The sequence below is a fragment of the Triplophysa dalaica genome, chromosome 23, assembly GCF_015846415.1.
Source record: "Triplophysa dalaica isolate WHDGS20190420 chromosome 23, ASM1584641v1, whole genome shotgun sequence".
Lineage (NCBI taxonomy): Eukaryota > Metazoa > Chordata > Actinopteri > Cypriniformes > Nemacheilidae > Triplophysa > Triplophysa dalaica.
The window spans coordinates 12,756,608-12,783,143 of NC_079564.1; the positions used below are offsets into that span (position 1 = coordinate 12,756,608).

General features: G+C 37.6%; 3 protein-coding genes across 5 annotated transcripts; all 3 read left to right on the forward strand.

Annotated features, from left to right (window-relative positions):
• Positions 1–705: 705 nt before the first annotated feature.
• On the forward strand, positions 706–8,002 carry LOC130413520 (zinc finger MYM-type protein 4-like). 2 transcript variants are annotated; one of them, XM_056738798.1, is made up of 5 exons: positions 706–1,890; positions 5,580–5,794; positions 5,895–6,089; positions 6,287–6,454; positions 6,612–8,002. In XM_056738798.1, exons 1-5 carry the CDS (start codon positions 842–844, stop codon positions 6,629–6,631), a joined length of 1,647 nt encoding a protein of 548 aa, XP_056594776.1. In that variant the 5' UTR covers positions 706–841; the 3' UTR covers positions 6,632–8,002. The 2 variants fall into 2 exon arrangements, with proteins under 2 accessions (XP_056594776.1, XP_056594777.1); XM_056738799.1 differs by having other exon boundaries at positions 5,898–6,089.
• A 3,883-nt stretch (positions 8,003–11,885) lies between these two features.
• Positions 11,886–17,379, forward strand: LOC130413521 (uncharacterized). Its single transcript, XM_056738800.1, has 5 exons — positions 11,886–12,021; positions 14,142–14,356; positions 14,454–14,648; positions 16,091–16,261; positions 16,403–17,379. The coding sequence occupies exons 1-5, from the start codon at positions 11,900–11,902 to the stop codon at positions 16,420–16,422; spliced, it is 723 nt and encodes a 240-aa protein (XP_056594778.1). The 5' UTR covers positions 11,886–11,899; the 3' UTR covers positions 16,423–17,379.
• A 3,778-nt stretch (positions 17,380–21,157) lies between these two features.
• On the forward strand, positions 21,158–25,756 carry LOC130412943 (uncharacterized). Of its 2 annotated transcripts, none has more exons than XM_056737755.1 (4): positions 21,158–21,608; positions 22,613–22,692; positions 22,872–23,077; positions 25,144–25,756. In XM_056737755.1, the coding sequence occupies exons 1-4, from the start codon at positions 21,387–21,389 to the stop codon at positions 25,362–25,364; spliced, it is 729 nt and encodes a 242-aa protein (XP_056593733.1). In that variant the 5' UTR covers positions 21,158–21,386; the 3' UTR covers positions 25,365–25,756. The 2 variants fall into 2 exon arrangements, with proteins under 2 accessions (XP_056593733.1, XP_056593734.1); XM_056737756.1 differs by having other exon boundaries at positions 22,875–23,077.
• Positions 25,757–26,536: the final 780 nt, after the last annotated feature.

Consider the following 26,536-nt stretch of genomic DNA (forward strand, 5'->3'; position numbering starts at 1 on the left):
TGACGAATTGATATTTAACATTCCTGAAAACACCAGAGAGATCAGCATATGTCGTTAACTTTTCACAGCGTTGTCAAGTCAAATCCATTCCACTTGAGGAACGCCTAACAAATAAAAACTCCATTCCTCGTTTTAGCTTCAGCTTTCACTTCCACAAATCCATTCCACCTCATTCAGAATCCATATAAATTAAACTCCATTCCGTTTCTGCACAGCAAGGTAAACGTATTGCTTTCCATTATGCAATAATAATAGAGTGTAAATAATTATATTTCATAAAATAAATACATGGATGCCAACTAATTGGGACAATAGAGACTTCCCTATCCCCAAACCTTACCATATAGGCTGCACTCTTTGCACTCTCTTATTATTAAATTTTCTTTTGTTGAAAATAAATGACTGTTTTGTCTAAAATGTGATGTGAACATTTAGAAGAGCAAGTTTGGCAAAAGGAGGATACAAAGTTGCATCGTGACAAAGTAAAAAAATGCTCCATGCAGAGGGACTTTGAATTTGGGTTTTGAATTTAAAGATATACAATAATATGTACTTTATTTCGTTTTTAAAAGAGACTATTTGGATTAATTAAAACAAAAACAAAATATTAGGGAGAGTTAATCTCTTGCTAACACTCCGGTACACTAGGTGGCGGATATGCGCCTCAAACGTGAATTGCCACCAGCCATAAAAAACCAAGAAGAAGTCCATTCCCGTTGTAAATACTCCAGATTGTCATACGGGGGATTATCTCTCTGAAAACATAACAAAGCCTTGACTTTTTGAGGACATAGACCTCGGGAAAACTCCGTGATACGGAAGAAAAATCTCAGATATCCTCATGAATATGTTTGACCTGAAGTGTGATAGCTCGTCGGATGAGGAGGGAGAAGAAATGGATGGAGGAGATCCTACTATAGCAGCGCAAATATCCAGGTGTGCAAACATCTCATCGGCAGATTTAGACGAGCTGGAGAACAGCCGAAACGAGTCGAGTACTGTCAAACAAACCGTGTGGGCGGTGAACTGTTTTAAAGCGTGGATACGTGAGAAACAGATCAACATCGACTTTAAAACCATCGAAAAACCAGACCTGGCTCAAGTGCTGCGGGAATTTTACGGATCCATTCGGACAAGTAAAGGAGAACTGTACGGCATCAGCAGCTATGTCGTGCTCCGGGCTGCATTGAATCGTTTTTTCAATGACCCTCCTCTTCACCGTGGCTGGAATTTGATGCAGGACCCTGAATTCAGACCCGCCAACAATGTTTTCAAAGGCATCGTTAAACACATCCGACGATCGGGTCAAGATGTAAAAATACACTACCCCACGATCTCACCCGAAGACCTTGACATATTAAAACACTCTTCTGCACTAGACCCTGGTAACCCCAGAGCTTTATTAAATAAGGTCTGGTTTGACATCCAGTTACATTTTGGACTCAGGGGAAAAGAGGGCAATCGACACCTGCGGCCAGACTCGTTAAAACTTAAACGTGACCAAAATGGTTTAAAATATTTCACTATGGTATTACAGGAGGTCTTTCGTGAATCAAAGAACCCAATAAAACGGGACAAGGACAAGAAGGGGGTCGCTATGTATGAAGAGCCAGGCAACCCACTCTGTCCCGTCGCCTCTTTGGAGAAATATTTGAGCAAAATCCCACAGGATGCAAAAGCGCTCTACCTGCAGCCCAAAAGAACGCATGTGTTCAACGATGAGTTCTGGTATACAGCTCTTCCTTTAGGAGTCAATAATCTGTCTCAAATGCTGCCCAGAATATGCAAAGAGGCCGGGACGCTGACCACATACACTAACCACAGTCTGAGACTCACTGCGCTTCAAAAACTCACTGAATCCAGACAGATCATGACTGTGTGTGTGCACAGGTACGTTTGCCTAAACTAACAGAAAAGAATGCATCGTTGCTCGTTGTACTAAATACGGCGTTGTTGTATTCTTGCTTTAAATGGGGACCCCGGGCAGGGGGTGGTGGGACAAATTTTGATTCTTTAAAATATAACCGAATTTGAGCTATCAATAATAAGTTAACTAAATAACACATTGCACAACAAATGCAAGCAGGAGGCAAGTCAAATACATTTTACTTCTTCTGTACCCGTATTTTGAGTTTCTGGCTTTTAGATGTAGCGCTATTGAGAAACGGAGCATAGAATTGCACAATCTATCGTCCCAGCCCTATTTCGAAGAATGCAGAACAGCAAACAGTTCTGGGGCACTTTTGACAACCATTGTCATTTTTCATACCAAGTCAATGACCAAGAACTGTTTACAAGCGTTCGTCCAAATATCTCTTTGTTCACGCAAACAAAGACATTTATACAGGTTTGGAACAACTAAAGAGTGAGTATTTTGGGGTGAACTATCCCTTTAAGTATATCAAATACATTTAAAGCAAGGAGCAATATAAATAAATTCAAGGAATAATAAATGCAGTATGATGGTCAGCAAAAGCATGTGCAATAGCATCCAAAAATGTTATGAAGCAAAATAGTGTTGGCTTATATTCTCTATAGCCGGTTTGTTGTGGATTGCCAATACAGCTTTCCTGCAGCTCAGTTGTAAGAGCATTACGTTGTAAACGCCAGGTCGTGGGTTGGAATCCCCCAGGGGATTGCACATACTTAGAAAAAAAAATGTATAGGGTAATGCAATGTAAGTCCCTTTGGATAAAAGCGTCTGCCAATTGCATAAATGTGGATTGTTTGATAGGATCGAGGGGCGGGGCAATTTACGCATTTATCTATGAAAACCTGGATTTGTGGACAAAAACAGAACTGCAGTAACTTCATTTCTATCAGAGTGCAGTTGGCAACATTGTTACATCCCACCACAACCTTTTAAACGAGAGAAAGTAAGCTATTGCTGTAAGTCAATATCATTTATATAAATGTGTCATTGATGCCCGTGTGCGCTGTTACTACTTGATTTCCAAACGGGAACAACTTTAGTCACACGAAATTCAATCTCGTGTGTGGAAAACAGAAGGCCCACGTGTTATAAACCTTCTCTGGCATGAGGAAGAGCTTAAGCTGCGTGCATTCCAAGCTCTCTTGTTCAAATAAATGCACAACGTGCGTTTGTAATATTAATTTGCAAACATATTTTGGCAAAGAGCCATCTATCGTCTAAGGAATCAGCTATCGCCTATATGTTAGGGCTGTGAAGTTAATATCAAGTGATTTATGCATGGCGTTTGAGTGAAGTACCGAAAAAGCTGCTGCATCCGAAAGCCAGAGGGGCGCTCTTGACCGGAAACTCCGAATACGCACAACAGAAGAAGACCATAACACGTTCTAGAATCTCAATGCCTAACGACATCTTTTTATTACTTTTACTCAAGCCTCCTCAAGTATTTTTATGATAACAAAGTATATTTATAATGATCATTTTTGACGGGTGTTGCTTTTTCAAATGCACATTATAAGTGACTCAAACTCGCACTGCTTTTAGCTTGAGCATCATTTACTACTGATCCCAGAGCCGAGCACGGACAAGCTACACATTAAAAAAAAATGGACACATTGCATATTGTTGCCAGCTCAATTTCAATAGGATTTAGTGGTATCTCGATTAATTTCCGTGCAGCCCTGGTCTGAGTATCGCTGATACATGATAGTGTCGCTAAATAACCCTAAAGCAATTATACAAATGAAAGCTTTCATATGTTGAGGTTGGTCAGTAGTTATCAGGTACAGAAATGTAATAATCAAATGTAAAATAACACTTCATAGTCATCACTGTATAAATTAAATATATATTAAATCTTACTTCAGTTAAAATGTAATCAGAGATGCTCGGATCTAATAACTGTTATACTGTTACACGAAAGACATAGTGGATTATCTTTACAATCTTTACACTTGTGGGAATTTTATGTGCATATTTTTAAAGGAGAAAGAGGACATGACTTAATTCAGTTTTTTTTGCATTGTCTGAGATGCAGCATATCTCAATTACAGTTCGTGAGAACCGAATCAAGTTCTATTTTGCGTCCTCTCCAAAATATTATAAAAAGCAAGGCTTGAAAACATGCAAATTAGAAACATTCGTGACGATACATCACTTGCCCGATCCTCTCTGTTTACTGACTCTGGGCCATCAGCCAGTCCTTGTTGTCGAGCCCTGCTTTATTTTGCATTTTTCACAGACGCAGCTAATAGCAGCAATGTATAATTCACAATATCAGATAGCAGTTATTGTAAGATGTTTCAAAAATCACATGCTGAAATTTATATCACTTCAAACTTAAAAGTCCCAGTGAAAGAAAAAATTACAATGCCCTTATTTGTGGAATATTCCAGCATTTATTGTAAATAGTTAATCAACGTGGGTCATTCTCTTTAAAAAAATTGTGTGCCCTCAAAATCTTTAGTTAAAATCTGAATATTGACTTCCGTCTTGTATTGATTATCCATTTTAGATGACATATGTTAGACGGCTTGGGCGGAGCATCCATTAACTCCTCCCCTTCAACTATCAGTCTGCTGCACTGCTTATCAGTCCCTGATTTTATATCTGATGTGTCACAGTACATTCTTACAATGTAACTGTCTTAAGTGTGTAAATGGTAAAAAAGTGTGTATTTTCCAGTCTTATTAGATTTAGGGTGAGTTACGTTCATTTTCATTACAGTAGCGTACATATCAGATCAACGACTGACGACTCGAGACACCTCAACATATGAGAAATGTGCTTATTCTGAAATCTAAATACGAATCAATACAGGCTGTGTATGTTCTTAAAGTCATGAAGCTTTATTTCTAAACATTTACACATGTCCTTTACAACAGTGTGCAATATACACTCACCTTCTATACATTGATTTCTGTACATCGCTATTCTGCGCAAAATAAAAATAAACATTGGAAAAAACATCAAAAGTAACAACTTAAACACACATGTGAACTAAAAACGTATCACGCACCTAATAAGATAAAAACTGGTTATTTTAAATCGTGATTTTGATTTTAAGTCTAAGGCACGCTCTTGTCAGTTGGGCATACCAAGATGGCGGTGAACTCACTTACGGTGGCTTCACCTCCTGCCGTTGATTTAGCGTTCTATGCGAAATCCAGTCATTTATATAGATCAGTTGTATACTGCCAGTTGCATTTTAAAATTTCTTTATAGATCCAATCAAATTGCAGAGAAAGACTTAAGCCCCGCCCACTATTTTTCTCTTTCAAAATTCCATTTCAATGCGTCAAAATAGGGAAGTAAAAACGATCACAACTTCCGGTTCACGAGGGATTCAATAAAAATGATGCAAGAGTAATATAAACAATTCCACGTGACTTTGTCATGTTCAGATAATAGACGTATTATTTAGTAAAAATAATGACCTTGGTTAAAATCAAATGAAGAGTTTCTAAAAAAACTAAAAACATAATTTTTGAACATTTTGGAACCAAACTCTTCAAATATTCCTAACATTCTATCATCTCTTTCGCTCTTCCTTGTTTAGTCACTAAACATCACTAAGCAAATGCAACATGTAATGTACACATTCAAGAGCGATTTTTAACGTGTGTTGTTTGATATTGTTCACCTCCAGTGGCCATATTGAGACGAACCCTCAGTTGCAGCAGGAATCTGCTCCATTTTCAGCCAGCAGTGAGATTGACTCCAGCTCTGTGACACAAGAGAGTCTCGTGAGCAGCCATGGCTGGTTAAAACAAGAACCAGAAAATGAAATAATCGAGTGGGAAAATATGAACTCAGAGGCTCCTGTTGATGCTGAGCAGGACAACACAAGCAATGCCATCTCCAGTACGTCATTAATTCACAGAGCATCAATAACATTTCCAAATTGAGAAATATTTTTTTTTAAGTATATAGTCAAGACATGACCACCAGCTCTCTTTCTCAGCAGCAACGACCCCGATGGAGGGTTTACCCCCCAGTGTGATTCTGAGCATCACCAAACTTCAGTGTCTTGTGGAGAGCAAACAGCAGAAGATTGAAGCACTGGAGAAACAAGTGCAGGACCTACAGGAGGATCGCAAGTTCCTCCGCACACAGATCGAGAACCTCACCAGCGCTCGTGTGGTTCAAGTACCAGAAGGTGCGGTGAAAAGCTAAATGATTCAAATAAACACCTTTCTCATGAGTGATAACTGAATCAGAACATATGTGGGTGTTTTAACGTGCCATACGCTTTAGTTGTTGTTTTGCAACCTAGTTTATATGCTTTTGTACTATTTCTTCCTGCATTTATAGTTTCTCATAGATCTTGTTTACGTTTATGTTAATTTCCTACAGCAAGCACTTCAGTGTTTTCGCGGCCCAGGTCACATAAGAGACGGCAGAAAATCTCGTCTAACCCATGTGACAGTGATGAGAGCTTTACCGATGGGTCTGATACAAGTGATTCTGAGGAGTTGAGCAACATTAAGAAAAAAAGACACAACAAGAAGAAACTGAAGAGAGGTAAACAACATACAGCACTTTTACAATTATGGAACTTACTAGTGTGATTTTTATCTCTTTAAATAAACATTAGATTTGGTTGAAATGTTGAGTTTTTTGTAGCACATTGTAATAGCAAATGTATCTAACAGCAACATTTCCAATGTTTTCTGAGCAGGTTATGTGCAGTATGAGTAAGTACTTTCAGCCTCCAACAGTTTCCAGGCCAAACTTTTAACGAGTGAACACCCTTGTGCCCAGTGCTCAGGAGTAGGCAATACCACAAAGAATCTTAGTTGGGACAACATTGCACCACAAACAGCATTATGCAGAACACCATCTTCAACTGCCCTCATCACAGAATTTGCATCTAACCGCCGAATAGAGAGAGTGTTCCTCTGGTGAGTCTGTGAGGAAATGTTGGTCTGCTGTATGTCTAGCTGTATGCCATCACAAATGACACAGATGATTGATATTTGCCTTCAACTGCTGAAAAAGAAAGAACATGTCCATGTGTGGACATTAGTGGGTGCTCAGATACCATTTCTGACTGAAAATGATGGTGGGCAGGGCTGTTCTGCGGATGTTAGGCCATGAAGTATAGCAAGAAATATGTGTTATGAAACATGCTTGTTGTTATAGATATGATAATGTTTTTAGTTACACTTTACTTCTATAGACATATGTAGAGAGCATTGACTGATTAATCATTTGTCAAATGTGCCGTCATTTTGGACAGAGCAAAACTGACCTATAAACACAAACAAGTGAAGAGGTGGCTGTAGTTTTTTGGATAGAAAGAACAATGTTTGTATTTCTCAACCAATTTTAATGGTTTATGGGTACATATGATATCCATATTTTTTTTATCAGAAACTGTATCTTTTTAAAAGGCATTCTGGTCAAACATCAGTTAAGAAATGTTAACTTTCACTTGTTTTCTGAGTGGTTTTGGCTTGTCCATTATGGTGGTGGTCTTAACATAAAAAAGCTCTTAATGGCATTTATATGGATGTCCATGTTTACTCCCCTGTGTGTTAGAAAATAATCTACTGTACATAGTTTTTATCAAAAAAAGTAAAAAGTATACAGATTGGTCTTTATACTAGCTGTGTAACAAAATACTGATAAAGCAAATCTTGGGTATATGCTGAGATTGCTTGGACATCATTTTTATTATCATTTTTAATCACTACCAAGGATGCATTGAATGATATTACATGTTTTGTTAGATACAGATATTTTTGTGATATGTCTTAGAGTTCATGTTCAGTTCAACTTAACTGCAAAATTAACAGTTTTATTGGTGAAATAATCAATAGTCTTTCCAGAAATGTAACTGAATATACGTATTGTTTTGGTATGTATAGGTGTTTTTTATTTTCACATTTACTGTTAGTGTGTGCTGTTCTTTCCTTATGATTTTGTATTGTCCTGGACATTTTTTAGCTCAGTGGCTATTTGTCTGATGTTACTCTCTGTTAGGATCATACACCTTTTAATGTCCAATAAACTACAGTATTGTAATGTATTTCCCAACTGAAGTACAGAATAAATGAAAAAATAGGAGTTGCTTGTGTTTTTCACTGCACTTTTACCAAAGTTTTACCAAGTTTACCAAAAGTCAACTGCATACAGTTTTTGTTAAACACCCAAACATCTGTTTGTCTATACAACTGTTCTTAATCAGGGAATGCCACTCATGAATACCTTTCAAATATCTAAGTAAATTTATGGAATCTTTGAACTAGTAAAAATTTTGAGATCAAATACAGGGGATAAACTTGTTAAATATTGAAAAAGAGCAGAGCAAATGGGTATAGTTTATTATTCGTTTGTCGTTGTTGTTTTTAAACCCATATGTGTTGCATCAGTTTTATGACTAGTCACTGGAGCACTAAACAACCTTAGCCTCGCACCAACGTTTTATTCACGTGACAATACATGTACTGGAAATTGATGTTTAATGAACATTCAGGAACCTCTCTGGATGAAATGGGGATATGTGGAAAATCAATGATAACAACCGCGAGTAGGCATAACTGTGCTTACAGAGGGTCAGAGTGGACAGAATCTGAAGGAAATTAAAGTATCAGGGTTGGAAATCCCTATTTTAGGAGTGAAGGGTAAATACTTATTGACAGCCTTAAGGTTGCTTTAAGTGAACCCTCTCATAAAAGGTTTACTTAACCCTATATCTAAGGGTTTTTCTTACTTAAAGAGGTTTAGTGCAACCTGGGCACACTAATGGCGGTATTCCTGTATGTAGAAAAGGCTTATGAAATGGTATGGAAAGAGGGGTTTCTCAAGACACAAAAGGTCATTGCAAAAGAGGCTGGCTGTTCACAGAGCTCTGTGTCCAAGCACATTAATAGAGAGGCGAAGGGAGGAAAAGATCTGGTAGAAAAAAGTGTACAGGCGATAGGGATAACTGGGGGGATAATCCTCCCTGGGGAGGATTTTGAAACAAAACCCATTAAAAAATCTGGGGAAGATTCACCAAGAGTGGACTGCAGCTGGAGTCAGTGTTTCAAGAACCACTACTCACAGAGGTGTGCAAGACAAGGGTTTCAGCTGTCGCATTTCTTGTGTCAAGCCACTATTGAACAACAAACAGCCTCAGAAGTGTCTCGCCTGGGCTAAAGACAAAAAGGACTGGACTTTTGCTGAGTGGTCCAAAGTTATGTTATCTGATGAAAGTAAATTTTGCATTTCCTTTGGAAATCAGGATCCCAGAGTCCGGCGGAAGAGAGGAGAGGCACAGAATCCACGTTGCTTGAGGTCCAGTGTAAAGTTTCCACAGTCAGTGATGGTTTGGGGTGCCATGTCATCTGCTGGTGTTGGTCCACTGTGTTTTCTGAGGTCCAAGGTCAACCCAGCCGTATACCAGGAAGTTTTAGAGCACTTCATGCTTCCTGCTGCTAACCAACTTTATGGAGATGCAAATTTTACTTTCCAACAGGACTTGGCACCTGTACACAATGCCAAAGCTACCAGTACCTGGTTTAAGGACCATGGTATCCCTGTTCTTAATTGGCCAGCATACTCGCCTGACCTTAACCCTATAGAAAATCTATGAGGTATTGTGAAGAGGAAGATGTGATATGCCAGAACCAACAATGCAGAAGAGCTGAAGGCCACTATCAGAGCAATCTGGGCCCTCATAACACCTGAGCAGTTACACAGACTGATCGACTCCATGCCACGCCGCATTGCTGCAGTAATTCAGGCAAAAGGAGCCCCAACTAAGTATTGAGTGCTGTACATGCTCATACTTTTCATGTTCATACTTTTCAGTTGGGCAAGATTTCTAAAAATCCTTTCTTTGTATTGGTTTTAAGTAATATTTAAAATTTCTGAGATACTGAATTTGGGGTTTTCATTAGTTGTCAGTTATATTCATCAAACTTAAAAGAAATAAACACTTGAAATATATCAGTCTGTGTGGAATGAATGTATACATTATACAAGTTTCACTATTTGAATGGAATTAGTAAAATAAATCAACTTTTTGATGATGTTCTAATTATATGACCAGCACCTGTATACAGCTTATGATAAATTATTGGATCACCTAAAAGGTCATTAAAAAGAAAATCACCCCACTCCAAGACTGCTTTGTTTGGCCAATAAATAAAACAGCAAAGGAAATGAGATTACAGAGAAAAAGTACTCTATAGCCATACAGTTCCTTAGTTTTTACACCAGCTAACATCACTGGCCCCCATTCACTTCAACTGTATGGACACAAAACCAATGCTTGTGAATGGGGGCAAGTTAAAGGGATACTTCACCCAAAAATGAAAATTATATTATCATTTACTCACCTTACAGTTGTTCCAAATCTGTTTAAATGTCTTTGTTCTGATGAACACAGAGAAATATATATGAAAGAATGCTTATAACCAGACAGATTTTGCCTCCTATTGACTCATATAGTAGGAAAAATCAGTCTCATTTTTTTTCTGTTGAACACAAAATAAGACATTTTGAAGAATGTAGGACAGCAAACAGTTCTGGGTCAGTTTTGACTAACATTGGATTCTGGTTGTACGCATTCTTCCAAATATTTGTCTCTGTGTTAATCGAAACGAAGTAATTTAATCAGATTTGAAACAACTCGAAGCTGAATAAATAATGTCAGAATTTTCATTTTTGGGTGAAGTATCCCTTTAACAACATTTCTCAAAATATTTTCTATTGTGTTCTGCGGAAGAAAGAATGTCATACAGGTTCGAAATGAGTAAATGATGACATAATTTTTCTTTTGGGTGAACTATCAAAATATATATATATATATTGTGGAACGTTAATAGCTTTCCCACACTCCAGTACAGTAGGTGGCGCATATGCACCTCCAATTTATGTTGCCGCCAGCCATTAAAAAAGAAAAAGAACACCAGTCGGCGGCGGCGTTGTAAACACACTTGGTTGTTATGAGGGAGATTATCTCTCTTAAAACATAAGAAAGCGCTGGTTTTTTGAGGATATAGACCTCGGGAAAACGCCTGATATGTAAGAAAATAAACTTGGATATTTTCATGAATATGTTTGACCTGAAGTGTGACAGCTCGTCGGATGAGGAGGGAGAAGAAATGGATGGAGGAGATCCTACTATAGCAGCGCAAATATCCAGGTGTGCAAACATCTCGTCGGCAGATTTAGACGAGCTGGAGAACAGCCGAAACGAATCAAATACTGCCAGACAAACCGTGTGGGCGGTGAACTGTTTTAAAGCGTGGATACTGGAGAAACAGATCAACATCGACTTTAAAACCGTCGAAAAACCAGACCTGGCTCAAGTGCTGCGGGAATTTTACGGATCCATTCGGACAAGTAAAGGAGAACTGTACGGTATAAACAGCTATCTCGGGCTCCGCGCTGCATTGAATCGTTTTTTCAATGACCCTCCTCTGTCTCGTGGCTGGAATTTGATGCAGGACCCTGAATTCAGACCCGCCAACAATGTTTTCAAAGGCATCGTTAAACAGACCCGACGATCGGGTCGAGATGTGACTACACACCCCCCGATCTCACCCGAAGACCTTGACATATTAAAACACTCTTCTGCACTAGACCCTGGTAACCCCAGAGGTTTATTAAATAAGGTCTGGTTTGACATCCAGTTACATTTTGGATTCAGGGGAAAAGAGGGCAATCGACACCTGCGGCCAGACTGGATAACACTTAATCGCGATCAAAATGGTTTAAAATATTTCACTATGGTATTACAGGAGGTCTTTCGTGAATCAAGGAACCCAATTAAACGGGACAAGGACAAGAAGGGGGTCGCTATGTATGAAGAGCCTGGCAACCCACTCTGTCCCGTCGCCTCTTTGGAGAAATATTTGAGGCAAAATCCCACAGGATGCAAAAGCGCTCTACCTGCAGCCCAAAAGAACGCATGTGTTCAACGATGAGTTCTGGTATACAGCTCTTCCTTTGGGAATCAATAATCTGTCTCAAATGCTGCCCAGAATATGCAAAGAGGCCGGGACGCTGACCACATACACTAACCACAGTCTGAGACTCACTGCGCTTCAAAAACTCACTGAATCCAGACAGATCGTGACTGTGTGTGTGCACAGGTACGTTTGCCTAAACTAACAGAAAATAATGCAAAACGTTCAGATTGCAAAGATAAATCGAAAATGTGGTCACATAGTGTTAAACAATTGTGGTAAATAAACGTTTTTGTTAGCAGTGTTGGGTAAGTTACTTAAAAAAGTAATTAATTACTAATTACATCATCAATGTTGTATTTAAAATACTTTTCTAATTACTCCGTCTGAAAAGTAGTTTAATTACTCGATAAGTAATTTAAATAATTACTTTTTAATAGTTCAACATGGAATAATTATAAGCTTGTTTGGAGCCTGATTCTGATTGGCCAGTCACGACATTACAAGGATTGTTCTTTTAAGATCGCACGCAAAATCGCAATTTGGCGTCCGTATTATACGGTAATGCAACAGCGTGTTATATATACGCAATTGGGTGCGATCGGGTTGTTAAGATACAGCTTTTCCTGTCGGAAGGACAGCATATGATAAAAATTAGCTAATAAAATATTTCAAATTCACATTTTATTATTTTATCATGTGGCAAGTAGACGTGTACTAAGCGGGATAATGTACAAGCAGCTGTTATCGCGAAATAAGTGCCTTCAGTGTGATACAAGACCCTCCGCTTCACGTCCTGATCACACTGTCAGGGCTTATTTCTGCCATAACCAGTTTATCTCTTACTCAAACATGGAATAGTTTAGCCTTTAAGCTTTTTAAAACATTTTATCTTTATTAAAACATACTTTAATACTTAAATGTAAACTTCTTTAGTTAACAGTTATAATATCTCTACAAAATTTCTGACACAAAATAGGGAGATTCTACAGTACGCAGCGGTAGCATCTCTTCTACTGTGTAACCTGCGATCATTTTTTTTAAGCTCACCTTCAGACACTTTCTACGCTGCCGATGTAAAAATCAAGTTTTGCCTGCTTAGCAGGGGTGGGCGCACTGCTGTATGATGATGAACATGGTGGATCACTTAAAAGTGTTTGTCTATGCAGCCTAGTCAGGTGCTTCAGTAAATTACTCGTGATATTGACCGCGGCCGATAGTTTTTTCTCCTCGGGTTATAGCTAACATTTTACCGCAATGTTCATGTCTGTCTGTGTCAAAAAAGTGAAGTAAATGGAATATTTCCTTTTGTTAAAACAGCCAATCGCTTCTGCCGAGTCCGACATCTTCCACTTCAAACAACGACACCGTTGCGGAGCAAACTTGCGCGAAATCACATGCAACTCCACTACCGCTAACGACTTTAGAGGGGCAGCGTAAACCTTTACCTTTAGATGATAGATTTAGATTTAAGATTAAAAGATGATTTATTTAAAAACAGTTCAATTAATTTTATGTAACGCAAGTACATTATAAGTAACTGTAATAAAGTAACATAAAAACGAACAGTAATGCATTACTCTACTTTTTCAGTGGATAAGTAATTTAATTACAGTAACGCGTTGCACCCAACACTGTTGTAAGTCGTAATTTGTTGAATGGGTCCTGTTGTTTGGTCGGTTTTATGCACCGGTCTAGCTATGTATCGCAATTTCAATTCAAAATAATGGAGAGAAAAGTTAAGCCAAGTAAGGGTTCTTCTCGGTTTCTTTTGATTGTTATCAGAAATAATCTACAAGCTCTCTATTGTTTGTGAAACTTTACTGGAAGTTCAGTTGGATCCACAAAAATGGTCTACACTTAAATAGAACAAGAAGTCAATTCCTAGTCTTTTTTAAGATGACAGAAGGTGCCAGTGCAAGTTCAATAGTGTTGATAAGAAAAGAGCCAGACTGCAAGCAAAGTGATATGCGACAAATGGAAAGATTTATAACAGAAGCATAGAAATTTACATTTTCCTAATTTTAAATATTAACATAAAAGGGAAAGATCACCCAAATATAAAATTCAGTAGTCAAAGTAAACTCAAATCAAAGAAGGATATTTTGAAATCATGAAATGAATTGCACACGTCACTTCAAGCTTTAAAAAAAAGGATGCAAATATCTTAACATTCTAACATCTAACTTTTACTTGTCTATTGACTAAATATCCCTTAGCAAATGTCAACATGAAATGTACACATTCAAATAAATTCTGTAATATGAAGAGAAATTTTAACATGTGTTGATATTGTTCACCTGCAGTGTCCATATTGAGACGAAACCTCAGTTGCAGCAGGAATCTGCTCCATATTTTGCCAGATGTGAGATTGACTCCAGCTGTGTGACACAGGAGAATCTAGTGAGCAGCCATGGCTGGTTAAAACAAGAACCAGAAAATGAAATAATCGAGTGGAAAAATATGAACTTGAAGGCCGCCGTTGATGCTGAGCAGGACAACACAAGCAATGCCATCTCCAGTACGTCTTTGTTCATTCACAGAGCATCAATAACATTTCCAAACTGAGGTTTTTTTTCGTATATAGTCAAGACATGACCACCAGCTCTCTTTCTCAGCAGCAACGACCCCGATGGAGGGTTTACCCCCCAGTGTGATGCTGACCATCTCCAAACTTAAGTGTCTTGTGGAGAGCAAACAGCAGAAGATTGAAGCACTGGAGAAACAAGTGCAGGACCTACAGGAGGATCGCAAGTTCCTCCGCACACAGATCGAGAACCTCACCAGTGCTCGTGTGGTTCAAGTACCAGAAGGTGCGGTGAAAAGCTAAATGATTCAAATAAACACCTTTCTCATGAGTGATAACTGAATCAGAACATATGTGGGTGGCTTAACGTGCCATACACTTTAGTTGTTTTTCTACCTAGTTAATATGCTTTTGTACTATTTCTTCCTGCATTGATAGTTCCTTAATATGTGAACATAGGCAACCATAAATCTGACTGGACACCCATGACTTGTGGTGTTCCACAGGGCTCAATTCTTGCTCCGCTCCTCTTCAATTTGTATATGCTCCCACTTGGCCAAATAATCAAAAAGTACCAAATTGCCTTTCACAGCTATGCAGATGACACTCAGATCTACTTGGCCCTCTCACCCAATGAATACAGGTCTATTGACTCTCTTTGCCAGTGCATTGATGAAATTAACAGCTGGATGTGTCAAAACTTCCTTCAGTTAAATGAAAACAAAACTGAAGTCATTGTTTTTGGTAACAAGGATGAAACTAACAAAGTAAACACATACCTTGACTTAAGAGGTCTAAAGACACGAAGTAAGGTAAAAAATCTGGGGTCATTTTGGAGTCTGACCTTAGTTTCAGCAGTCATGTCAAAGCAATAAGCAAATCAGCGTACTTCCATCTCAGAAACATAGCCAGAATCAGATGTTTTGTCTCAAGCCAAGATTAAGAGAAACTAGTTCATGCATTCATCACCAGCAGGGTGGATTACTGTTATGATGGTCTGATGGTCTTCTCAAAAAGACCATCATACAGCTGCAGCTCATACAGAACACTGCTGCCAGGATTCTGACCAGAACCAAAAAATCTGAGCAAATCACTCCAATCCTCAGGTCCTTACACTGGTTAACAGTTACGTTTAGAATCAACTTCAAAGTATTATTAATTGTCTATAAATCACTTAATGGTCTAGGACCTAAATACATCTCAGATATGCTCATTGAATATAAACCAAACAGACTTCTCAGATCATCAGGATCAAGTCAGTTAGAGATAACAAGGGTTCACTCAAAACAGGGCGAGTCAGCGTTTAGTCATTACGCCACCCGTAGGTGGAATCTGCTTCCGGTAGACATCAGATGTTCATCAACATTAGCTACTTTTAAATCCAGATTAAAAACACACTTGTTTAGCTGTGCATTCACAACCTGAGCACTGTGCTGGCTTACATCAAGTGCACTTTTATTTCTAATTTATTTTATTTTGCTCTTATTCTTTTCATATATACACTAACATTTTTTTAATCAGTTTTATTGCTGTTTTATTGTTTCTTAAAAATCGAAAGTTTTTGTGATCTTAAATCGTTTGCATTTTAAAGATAAATTGTATTTCTTTCTGTCAATCATTTTATGTAAAGCACTTTGAATTGCACTTGTGTATGAAATGTGCTATATAAATAAACTTGCCTTGCCTTGCCTCATAGATCTTGATTACATTTATGTTAATTTCCTACAGCAAGCACTTCAGTGTTTTTACGGCCCAGGTCACATAAGAGACGGCAGAAAATCACATCTAAGCCATGTGACAGTGATGAGAGCTTTACCGATGGGTCTGAGACCATTGATTCATCTGAGGAGTTGAGCAACATCAAGAAAAACAGACACAACAAGAAGAAATGGAAGAGAGGTAAACAACATACATAATCTGTATAAATAAACATTAGGTTTGGTTGAAATGTTGATATTAGGTGAGTTTTTGTTGCACATTGTAATAGCAAATGTATCTAACGCCAATGATTTTAAACTTTTTTCAATGTTTTCTGAGCAGGTTATGTGCAGTGTGAGTAAGTACTTTCAGCCTCCAACAAGAAGAACCTGAGTGGAGTTCTGCCCAATTCCAGGCCAAACGTTTATGAGTGAACTGCCTTTGCCCAGTACTCAAGAGTAGGCAATACCTTAAGGTACCTTACTGTAGGTGGGACAACGTTCCTGGTTGTTTCTTCATTGATGGCTGAACTGTTTGCACCACAAACAGCATTATGCAGCACACCATCTTCAACTGCCCTCATCACAGAATTGCATCTAACAGCCGAATAGAGAGAGTGTTCCTCTGGTGAGTCTGTGAGGAAATGTTGGTCTGCTGTATGTCTAGCTGTATGCCCTCACAAATGACACAGATGATGGTTTCTGCCTTTGACTGCTGAAAAAGAAAGAACATGTCCATGTGTGGACATTAGTGGGCGCTGTGATACCATTGCTGACTGATAATGATGGTGGTCAGGGCTGTTGTGTGCATGTCAGGCCATGGAAGTATAGCAAGAAATGAGTGATATGAAACATGCTTGTTGTTAATCAAATTAGAATGTATTTAGTTATACTTTACATGTACAGATCTGTTTGAATTTTATATTAAGTTGCACAGATAATAACAGGACTGAAGATGGAAAGTTAAGGCATATATGATGAGATGGATTGGACCAGATTTCTGACTTTAAATTTTCTTTTTTTGAATCACTACAAATGATGTCTGGAATCACATATGACATCACATGTTTTGTTAAGTCTTATATTACATTTATTTTAGTGATATAGTTCATGTTATTTTATCAGTTTTCGTTTGTTTAAATGCACAAATAAACCATGTCCTCCAAGACTGTATTTACAGTCTAAGTGCTTGTATTTTCACATTTGCTGTTTGTGTTTGCTTCTTTCCTTATGCTCTCATTATTTGTCCCGGTATTGTACAGTATTATGATGTATTTTCGAATAATACAAAAGTATGGAATAAATGAAAAAAGGAGTTTGATTAAATCTTCAGTCTACAGTTTTTGTTAAACCCGTCTACATATTACAGTTTTTGTTGATCGCTTTGGTACTAATTTCACAAGTAAGGTGTACTTTTTCAAAACTCGTAGTACACAAATCCAAACTGATAACACTTGTTACACAGCTTTTCATTCTTTCAAAACCTGATGTAATGCTTTATTCAGTTGCACATATTTTAAGTCCACATAATCACTGTTTCAAACACAAGATTATTGAAATATGTAATAACAACATTTGGTTTAATCACCAAAACACAACAGTATGATCTTCTTTCAGTTTAGCACTTTTATCAAGCAGTTAATTGAATAGCAAACAATCCAAGATACGTGTTTCAAATTGGCCTTAGTTCTTAAATTTGTATGCTACAGTACTGTAAAAGACAGATAAATACACTTACATTACCCAACTTTTACAGAATCTATCATTTCCAGAATATCTATCTTATGTGTAATCAAGTAAAGGATCAATGAAGACATCCTCTCCAATCATTTGGGCAAATTAGATTTTTTTTTAGATATAATTGTAACATAGGTTTACTTTCAATAATGAAATGTTTAAATAAAACAAAAACCCATAACATTAAGTGCACACACATTACATTAATTTGGATCTAGCCTGTCTTGATCATTTGGACATAGATTCTCGTCCACATCACAGTGAATATCATCATTGTTCATGCACCTTGGAAAAAGCCTTTTTGCATGGCGAATCCATGCTTGACATTGGTCTACACTGATGTCATCACATGCCTCATCCATGGCCTGAAGGAGGGTGGCACGCTCAAGGGGTTGGCGATCATAGACCTTCCACCTCCATGCTGAGAAAAATTCCTCAATAGGGTTGAGGAAAGGAGAATATGGAGGCAGGTAGAGGGTCATGAATCCGGGATGGGTCTGAAACCATGCTTGAACAACTGCTGCATGGTGGAATCTGACATTGTCCCACACAATTACATAGGTAACCCCTTCACCTTGACAGGTCGGCTCAATTTCATTGAGAAACTCAATGAGATGTACAGCGTTATGGGAGCCAAGTAATGGCCTACGTCCTATGACACCATCTTCAGAGATAGCTGCGCACATGGAGATGTTTCATCCACGTTGTCCATGCACTTGGACAGTGGCCCTATTGCCAATGATGTTCCGTCCACGCCGACGAGTTTTGGCCAGGTTAAAGCCTGCTTCATCAACAAATATGTACTTGTGATGGTTCACATCAGCATAAAGCGCCATCACCTGCTAAAAAATATATTTCTTTTTACAGTGCTGTTCCAATATACATATGAAGTGGGCAATGCATAAAATAGAATAAGTATTACAATATATAGTTCTGTACCTGGACATACTCAGCCCTCAGTTGTTTTACCCGGTCATTATTTCTCTCAAAAGGCACCAGGTAAGGGTGCTTCATCGATATTTGGTGCCTCTTCAAAATGCAACCTATTGTAGGCTGATGGATGCCACATTGGCAAAGGTGTCATTATCCTCCTCAATTGCCTGCTTTATTTCTGACAGCCGTATATCATTCCTGGCTTTCACCATTTTCACCAATGCTCACTCCTGCTGGGCGGTCAGCACACGGCCAGCACTATGGGGTTTTCTTACAATTCTAAGCATAGAACAGAGTATACTGTATTGAAGAAGTAAAGTAAAGAATCATACTATAAGAATATTGTAACATGTTTGATGAATTTACATGCATTACAATTGACTGTAAATGTAATGGTAAAGCATAGCAAATATCGTCCACACTTACTGGTTTTCTTCGGATGATAGAATTTACAGTTGCTCTTTTTAGATTTGGATTAACTAATCTGGCAGCCTCTGCCATACAAAGGCCTCGGTTCACCACATGATCAACGATGATGGCCCGGACTTCATTAGAGACAACAGTTCTGCCTACTCTCTGATGACCAACTTACCAAATACTTGAGATAATAGTACCAAAGCGATCATCAAAAACTGTACTATGGCATGTCACTTACGAATAAATGTCAGAAGTAAATTAATCTTATTAAATAAATCTTATTAAATGATGAAAAAGAGCAGAGCAGGTGGGTATATTTGATTATTATTTGATTATTGTCTTTAAACCAATATGTGTAGCAGCTGTTTTATGTAGACTAGTCACTGAAGTATGGAAGCATATGTGGTGCAATATTCAAAATGGCAATGCAATATTCAAAATGGCAATGCAGTATTCAAAATGGCAATGCAATATATGTTGTGCAATATTCAAAATGGCAATGCAATATTCAAAATGGCAATGCAATATTCAAAATGGCAATGCAGTATTCAAAATGGCAATGCAATATTCAAAATGGCAATGCAATATTCAAAATGGCAATGCAGTATTCAAAATGGCAATGCAATATTCAAAATGGCAATGCAATATTCAAAATGGCAATGCAATATTCAAAATGGCAATGCAATATTCAAAATGGCAATGCAATATTCAAAATGGCAATGCAGTATTCAAAATGGCAATGGAATATTCAAAATGGCAATGCAATATTCAAAATGGCAATGCAATATTCAAAATGGCAATGCAATATTCAAAATGGCAATGTATTTCTGGTCCGTGTACTTTTGCGTCCATTCGTTTTTCTTTTTTTAACAACTATATAAAAAACAAAAAATGTGCTTTTCTTTAGATTTGTTTTCAAGTTAATGGAGAGATTAACCACAAACAAAGTACATTTTCTTATTTAAAATTATTTTATAAATGAAAATCAAATTATTGGTATACAACTATTTTTTCAGTTTTACAAAAATGCAATTTTTTAAATAATTATTGTCTAACTTCTGGATATTTAATGTAATGTATATGCAATTTGTGTTAGTTGCACTACGGATAGCTCGGGATCATGGCTTCAAAAATCTAAATCTTCTAACAGTCCTCGCCGAACAACCTCGTCCAACACCAATTTGAGACAGATGCTCAGCAACGTCCTTGTGTGTGTGATGTTTTAAAATCATGTCTGTACGGTTCCAGAGACATGGTGCTTCGCATTCAATGGTGCGGGAAAAATGATTTCCGGGTCACTAATTTGGCCTCAGAAAACTAGTACAATTCGCTTTTATTCGATATTAATTTGTGTATTTTATAAATGTAAAGTAAGGTGCAAAAAGTCATAAACAAAAATCTGAAAATAAGTCAATATACATTTTTTTCGTAGAATGTTCTGAATACAGTTCTAATTCAAAATTTTGAATGTAACTTTTTTTGCTTAAAATACAACAACCGTTTATATTTTATTTTTATCGTCATGGTTAAAAAAAGAAAAACGAATGGACGCAAAAGTACACGGACCCATTTTGAATATTGCATTGCCATTTTGAATATTGCATTGCCATTTTGAATACTGCATTGCCATTTTGAATATTGCATTGCCATTTTGAATATTGCATTGCCATTTTGAATATTGCATTGCCATTTTGAATATTGCATTGCCATTTTGAATATTGCATTGCCATTTTGAATACTGCATTGCCATTTTGAATATTGCATTGCCATTTTGAATATTGCATTGCCATTTTGAATATTGCATTGCCATTTTGAATATTGCATTGCCATTTTGAATATTGCATTGCCATTTTGAATACTGCATTGCCATTTTGAATATTGCATTGCCATTTTGAATATTGCATTGCCATTTTGAATATTGCACCACATATGCTTCCATACTGAAGCACCCAACAACCCTCCCTCCACCGTTTTATTCACGTGACAATACGTGTACTGGAAATGACGTCACATGGGAAGCTTGAAACACTGGTTGCAGTTTATGTGGGTTCGTTCATCCTAAAATATCAGATAAATTGTCATTTATGTGATATGACGAGACAGTTATAGTTACTCCGAAAACGCGGTTTACACCACCCGAGTAGTCCCACGATGATATACCTGCTTGGACGGATTAAATGACACGTGCGCACACTGTGTTTAGCGCGAAAACGTAAATACGACCAACGTGCAGGAGAAACATGGCTGAAAATGATACAAGTCTTTATCCCCCTTCTCTAAGGGTAAAATCCGAGGTTTGGAAATATTTTGGATATCGTAAAAATGCAGATGGATCTATATGCGACAACGGTTTCCCTGTCTGTAAAAAATGTGGCAGACAAGTAGCCGCACAAGGGCGGAACACGTCCAACATGTTTTCCCATCTGCGCAGTAATCATCCGATTCAATTCAGAGAAATAAGGGTAAGCTTTTTAAACTTCATTTTAAGTTCATTTACATTGAGGAAATATGTTCCCTTAAAAAGAATGTACTTGTTTCCATTATTGTGCTTTTTTTAAACAGTTTTTTTGGATCAGCCACAGCACCACTGATCAATGCCATTGTAACAGTATAATCAATGAGTTTATTGGCATCGAATAAGCAGTCCGTTCTTGAATTTAATATGTTGAAAGCTGGATAAAATATCTGAGTGACTTAAACAAGAACCAAATAGTGATGACTGCATACATCCACAGTGGAAATATGAGCAGTAGAACTGAACCATGGACCGATGCAAGAAGGATGACCGGTCCGATGAGCCACTTGACATTGTCTTGATTCAGTAATGTGGGCATTGTATAAGTCTCCCATATTAAATTGCTCACTTTAGAATAAATAATAGTTACAGTCTTAAATAAAGCATGAACGATATGGATAATATGGGCTCATCATGCCTCGACGACGTAACAGAGTTGTTTTGGCGGCACGAGCGACAGTGACCGTGGTTGACAAAAAGTAGGCGTGTCCAGCGATGGGAGTGAAGCAACGAAAGTTGAGAAAATTTAAACTTTAGGCAAATGGTGAGCAACTTTCACAAGCGACTACCAAAAGTGGTAAAGCAGTGGAGCTCACTTCATCAGTCATTAATCTAATCATTCCACGAACTGACGTAGATTTGTGGGGGTGTGGTTACATGAGGCATTTCAGGCAGCTCTGGGTGAGCATTTGATTTTAGATAGAATGCATCTTTTGTTTACGACACTCAAACTTTTGCAATATAACGTGTCTAATACATGCATGTGCAACTTGGTTCACAGCAAAGACACACAAAAACACGTATTTGCGCCATATGACCCATTTCATGTTGTGGTTGTGACTGGTTACCTTAGTCTAGTCTGCAAGTTTCACTTTTGTGCTATGTTCCTGATTTCAATGTTTATAAATGTGTTATTTAACATGGATATTACGGTTGTGCTTCTCCCTCTAGAAAATTTCAAATAAGTTCAGATCAGCTCTGTACAGGGCAAGAGTCACAAAAGCCAGGTATCTTGCCGAAAGAAAAGACAGGTAATACCTTAAGTTCTCCACTATGTACTTTGCTAAAATGTTTTATCGTAATTTATTTATTGTGTTTACAAATGTTCCAATAATAACTGATCATTTAAAAGCAAGTTCATAAAAAAGCTGACAAGATTGTTGAAATGTTGTTAAAATAATACAAGATCATATGTGCTGTTGTCCTCCAGCAGTGATGATGTTGAGATGAAGCAGGAATCTGCTCCAGTGTACTTCAGCAGTGAAAATGAATTCAGCTCTGTGACGCACAACAGCCCTGAGAGAAACCACAGCTGGGTGAAGCAAGAGCCAAAGAATGAAATAATCGAGTGGAATAATATCAAATCTGAGGTCCCCGCTGCTGCTGAACGGGACGTGTTGAGCAGTGCCATCTCCAGTTAGTCACTTTTATTCACCTGAGCAACAAATTAGCTTATCTGCAGACCATACTTAAATTAACATACGGGGCTCCAAATACTAGCTTTGTGATTAGGGATGCACCGAAAGGAAAGTTCTTGGCCAAAACCGAAAAAGAGGAAACCAAGGCCGAAAACCGAAACACCGAAATAAATTATGCAAATTATTAGTGCCCTTGCATTTATGGCTATGACTGTGTACTAACTTTACTAAAATCAAGCCATTGCAATTGCATAAATATTAAAGTTTCAAAGAATAAATCAATTACAAATTATGCAAATATTTATTTAGCACATTGCAACAATGCACAGTATAAAATAAAATTCAACTAAGATGTTTAACTTGACCCCACTAATGTGTATATTAAATAATAATGTACAGGTCTACTGGCCTGCTGAAAAGTTGTACAATTAAATGTTCTCTCATGAAAACAAAGTGCATTTAGGTCAAGTGCATTTAAAAAAAAAAAATTATCTGTAGGACTACTACAAGAAAGTCTATTCAGAACAAGTGCAACTGCTTAAAGATACAACAATATTTTCTCTGTAGGCCTTCAACATAATAGTGTATCCAAACAAAGACTCCCATAGCCCATATGTTAACTGTAGAACTTTAACAACAACAAATGCACCAAGAATTGCAGATGTCTAAAGTTGATAATAAGTAGCGTAAGAATAGAATAACCAACTTATTCTGTCGTCTGAAGCGCTATGATGTTCAGGAAGGGAATTTGGAGAAAAAAGTGTTTAAAGTTAAGTTATGAAAATAAAAGCCCAACAGTCCAGTAACACAAGTAAAAAACACTTTTCAGTGGTAAGAGACTTATTCTAATAACAATTTAGTAAAAAAAAAACATTTCCTAGTGTTGAAGTCTATAAAATTAATGTATAAAACGAAAGTAAGGAAAATGATGCAGCGCACATTTAAAGAACGAGAGCTCTGCCATTATCACTACACGAGGAAACATTACGGACAACAACTAATAATCAGTGAAGCAAGTTTTACGCTGTTTATCATGTGCATAGTGTCTGGACTTTTGATCATCTCTTGTAAGTTTTGCAATCGCGGTCCGGCTCTCGTGAGCAGTGGAGGGGGCATAACTCCTGGTGCTGTATATGGGGGCTCTGTCACCTCGCGAAAACATTGTATAAAACAACTTTGCATGCCATAGTTTACACAGGAATGGCGGGAAATTTGCATTAATACTTCTTCATTCTTCATGTTATGTGGTTTACTTTGATAGGTGAACTGTCTTTCCCGTGTCCCAGCCCGACACCAAACGGGTTTTCCCAAATCAATCCATGACACAACGACACGTAGGTCGCTTCACGAGCATATCCCGCTGAAGGGAAACGGGTGTTTAAAAATTGCCCTCATTGTAATCTGCCAGAATGATGGGCGGCCATCAGATTTTTCCGTCACTGATAAAAAAATCTGTCAATGACAAAGAATCTTTTGGATTACGCGACCTCTGGTTCACACACGTAAAGGAATATTGGTCGCACTCTAGAGCCCTGAGGGTGCATGCAATTTAGGAGACGCTTAAGTGCTGCGATTAAAGGAATATTGTCCGCTACAGATGCATCAAAGGAGCGGTATCTGTTTGTGTCATCACAACATTTCGGCCGTATTGTTTCGGTGATAGAAGTCTTTCGGCCGAAAACCGAAAATGCACTTTTGGGCCATTTTCGGCCGGAAATCTTTGGTGGCCGAATATTTGGTGCATCCCTATTTGTGATTATTTGTTGATCGCATCCAGACATTTGAGTTGTAAATCATGAAATCATTTTTACAACCAACTGATTCTGTTCTGTACAGTACTGTAATGCTTATACTTTACCCATAGATCAAAGTAAGAATAAGGTACTACAACAGGAGTGTGAGCAGATTTTTATGTTGACTTCTTTATTGAAAAGCTGGTTGTGCTGATGGCCTGGTGTGGTGCCTATTTGTAAAATCGTGGAACTGAACTTACAGAAAACTTAAAACTTCTCTCTGTGGCAGAAACAAATATGTAGAAAGATGACTCTTTCTCTTACTCAACAGCGACGACTCCAGCGGAGGCTTTACCCACATGTGATATGTTGGCCTTTACAAAAATGAAGTGTCTGCTAGAGAATAAACAAGAGAAGATTGACACACTGGAGAAACAGGTGCAGGACCTACAGGAGGATCGCAAGTTCCTGCGCACACAGATCGAGAACCTCACCAGCACTCTCTCTGGTTTTGTACGTGAGGGTGTGACAAGAAGATTTCAAGAAACTTGAACTTACAAGAAAAAACGAATGGATTGGTTTCTGTCTATTTTTTTTATTTGTACACGGCATACACAAATAGTATACCTAAATCTGAAAAAGGACTGACTGAAAGCTGTGATCATGTGCATTTTCACTTTATTCATCTACGTCTAGCTGTATGCCCTCACAAATGAGACATGATGCTTGAATAATAAAGTGTACTCTGATACAGTTGCAGACTGAACACACCAGGGGACTGTTGTGCACATGTAGGGACCTATAGAAGACATATACTGTAGAAGGTAATAATATATATAAAATATGCTTGTTATAACACTGGTTTCTACTAATACTTATATAATATTGTTTTGTGCATACTTTTTTATCCAAATTTTGTGTATTAAATGGGACACACAAATCTCTTTGAATTGCATTGCTTGTTGTGTAATAGTAGTTGTTGGAAACATTCAGGTGACTGATACATAAACTGTGTATGCTCAAAATGTAGTCATTATATGTCTAGTCTTACATATTGGAAAGGAACTAGAACTAAACGAATAGGGAACCGGAACCTCAAAGGAGACGGAAATATAATTAAACTCCACATTTATTTAAACATTAATATTACCATAAACTAATACAATGTTTTGAAGAAAAATATTACAGTAAACAAACATATGCATGTTCACAATTCACTATTAAGTTATACTTTAAGCACACTCTCTTTAAAAAAGAATCACACCAAACCGCCTGCAGATCCCTCATGAACACACGGAACACACTGAATATTTCTATTACTGTTAATATTTGTATTAAAAAGAAATGTGCACAAAAGTATTACTAGAAATCAAATAATGTTTTAAAACTCTTAATTTTCTTTAATTCGGTTTTTGTTCAGAAACTATAATATTAAATAGCTTTTGGGGTAAAATGTCAACACTACATCCAGTGTGGACGAAATTTGTAATTATAATAACTACTTTGAGATTCACTTCACGTGTATTTGCGATGGTTAAAGTCATCTTGGCAGATCTCTTTGGACTTAAATGGAATGACTGAATGAAAGTATCTTCATGTGTTCTTATCTCTTTTAGAAGAATTTCAGACTGACACCAGAAAGCTTTTAAAATACAGACTGTTTAAAAGCTGGATCATTTATTTACATTTTGGTGCAGCTATCTTCTACTTCATTTCAACACATC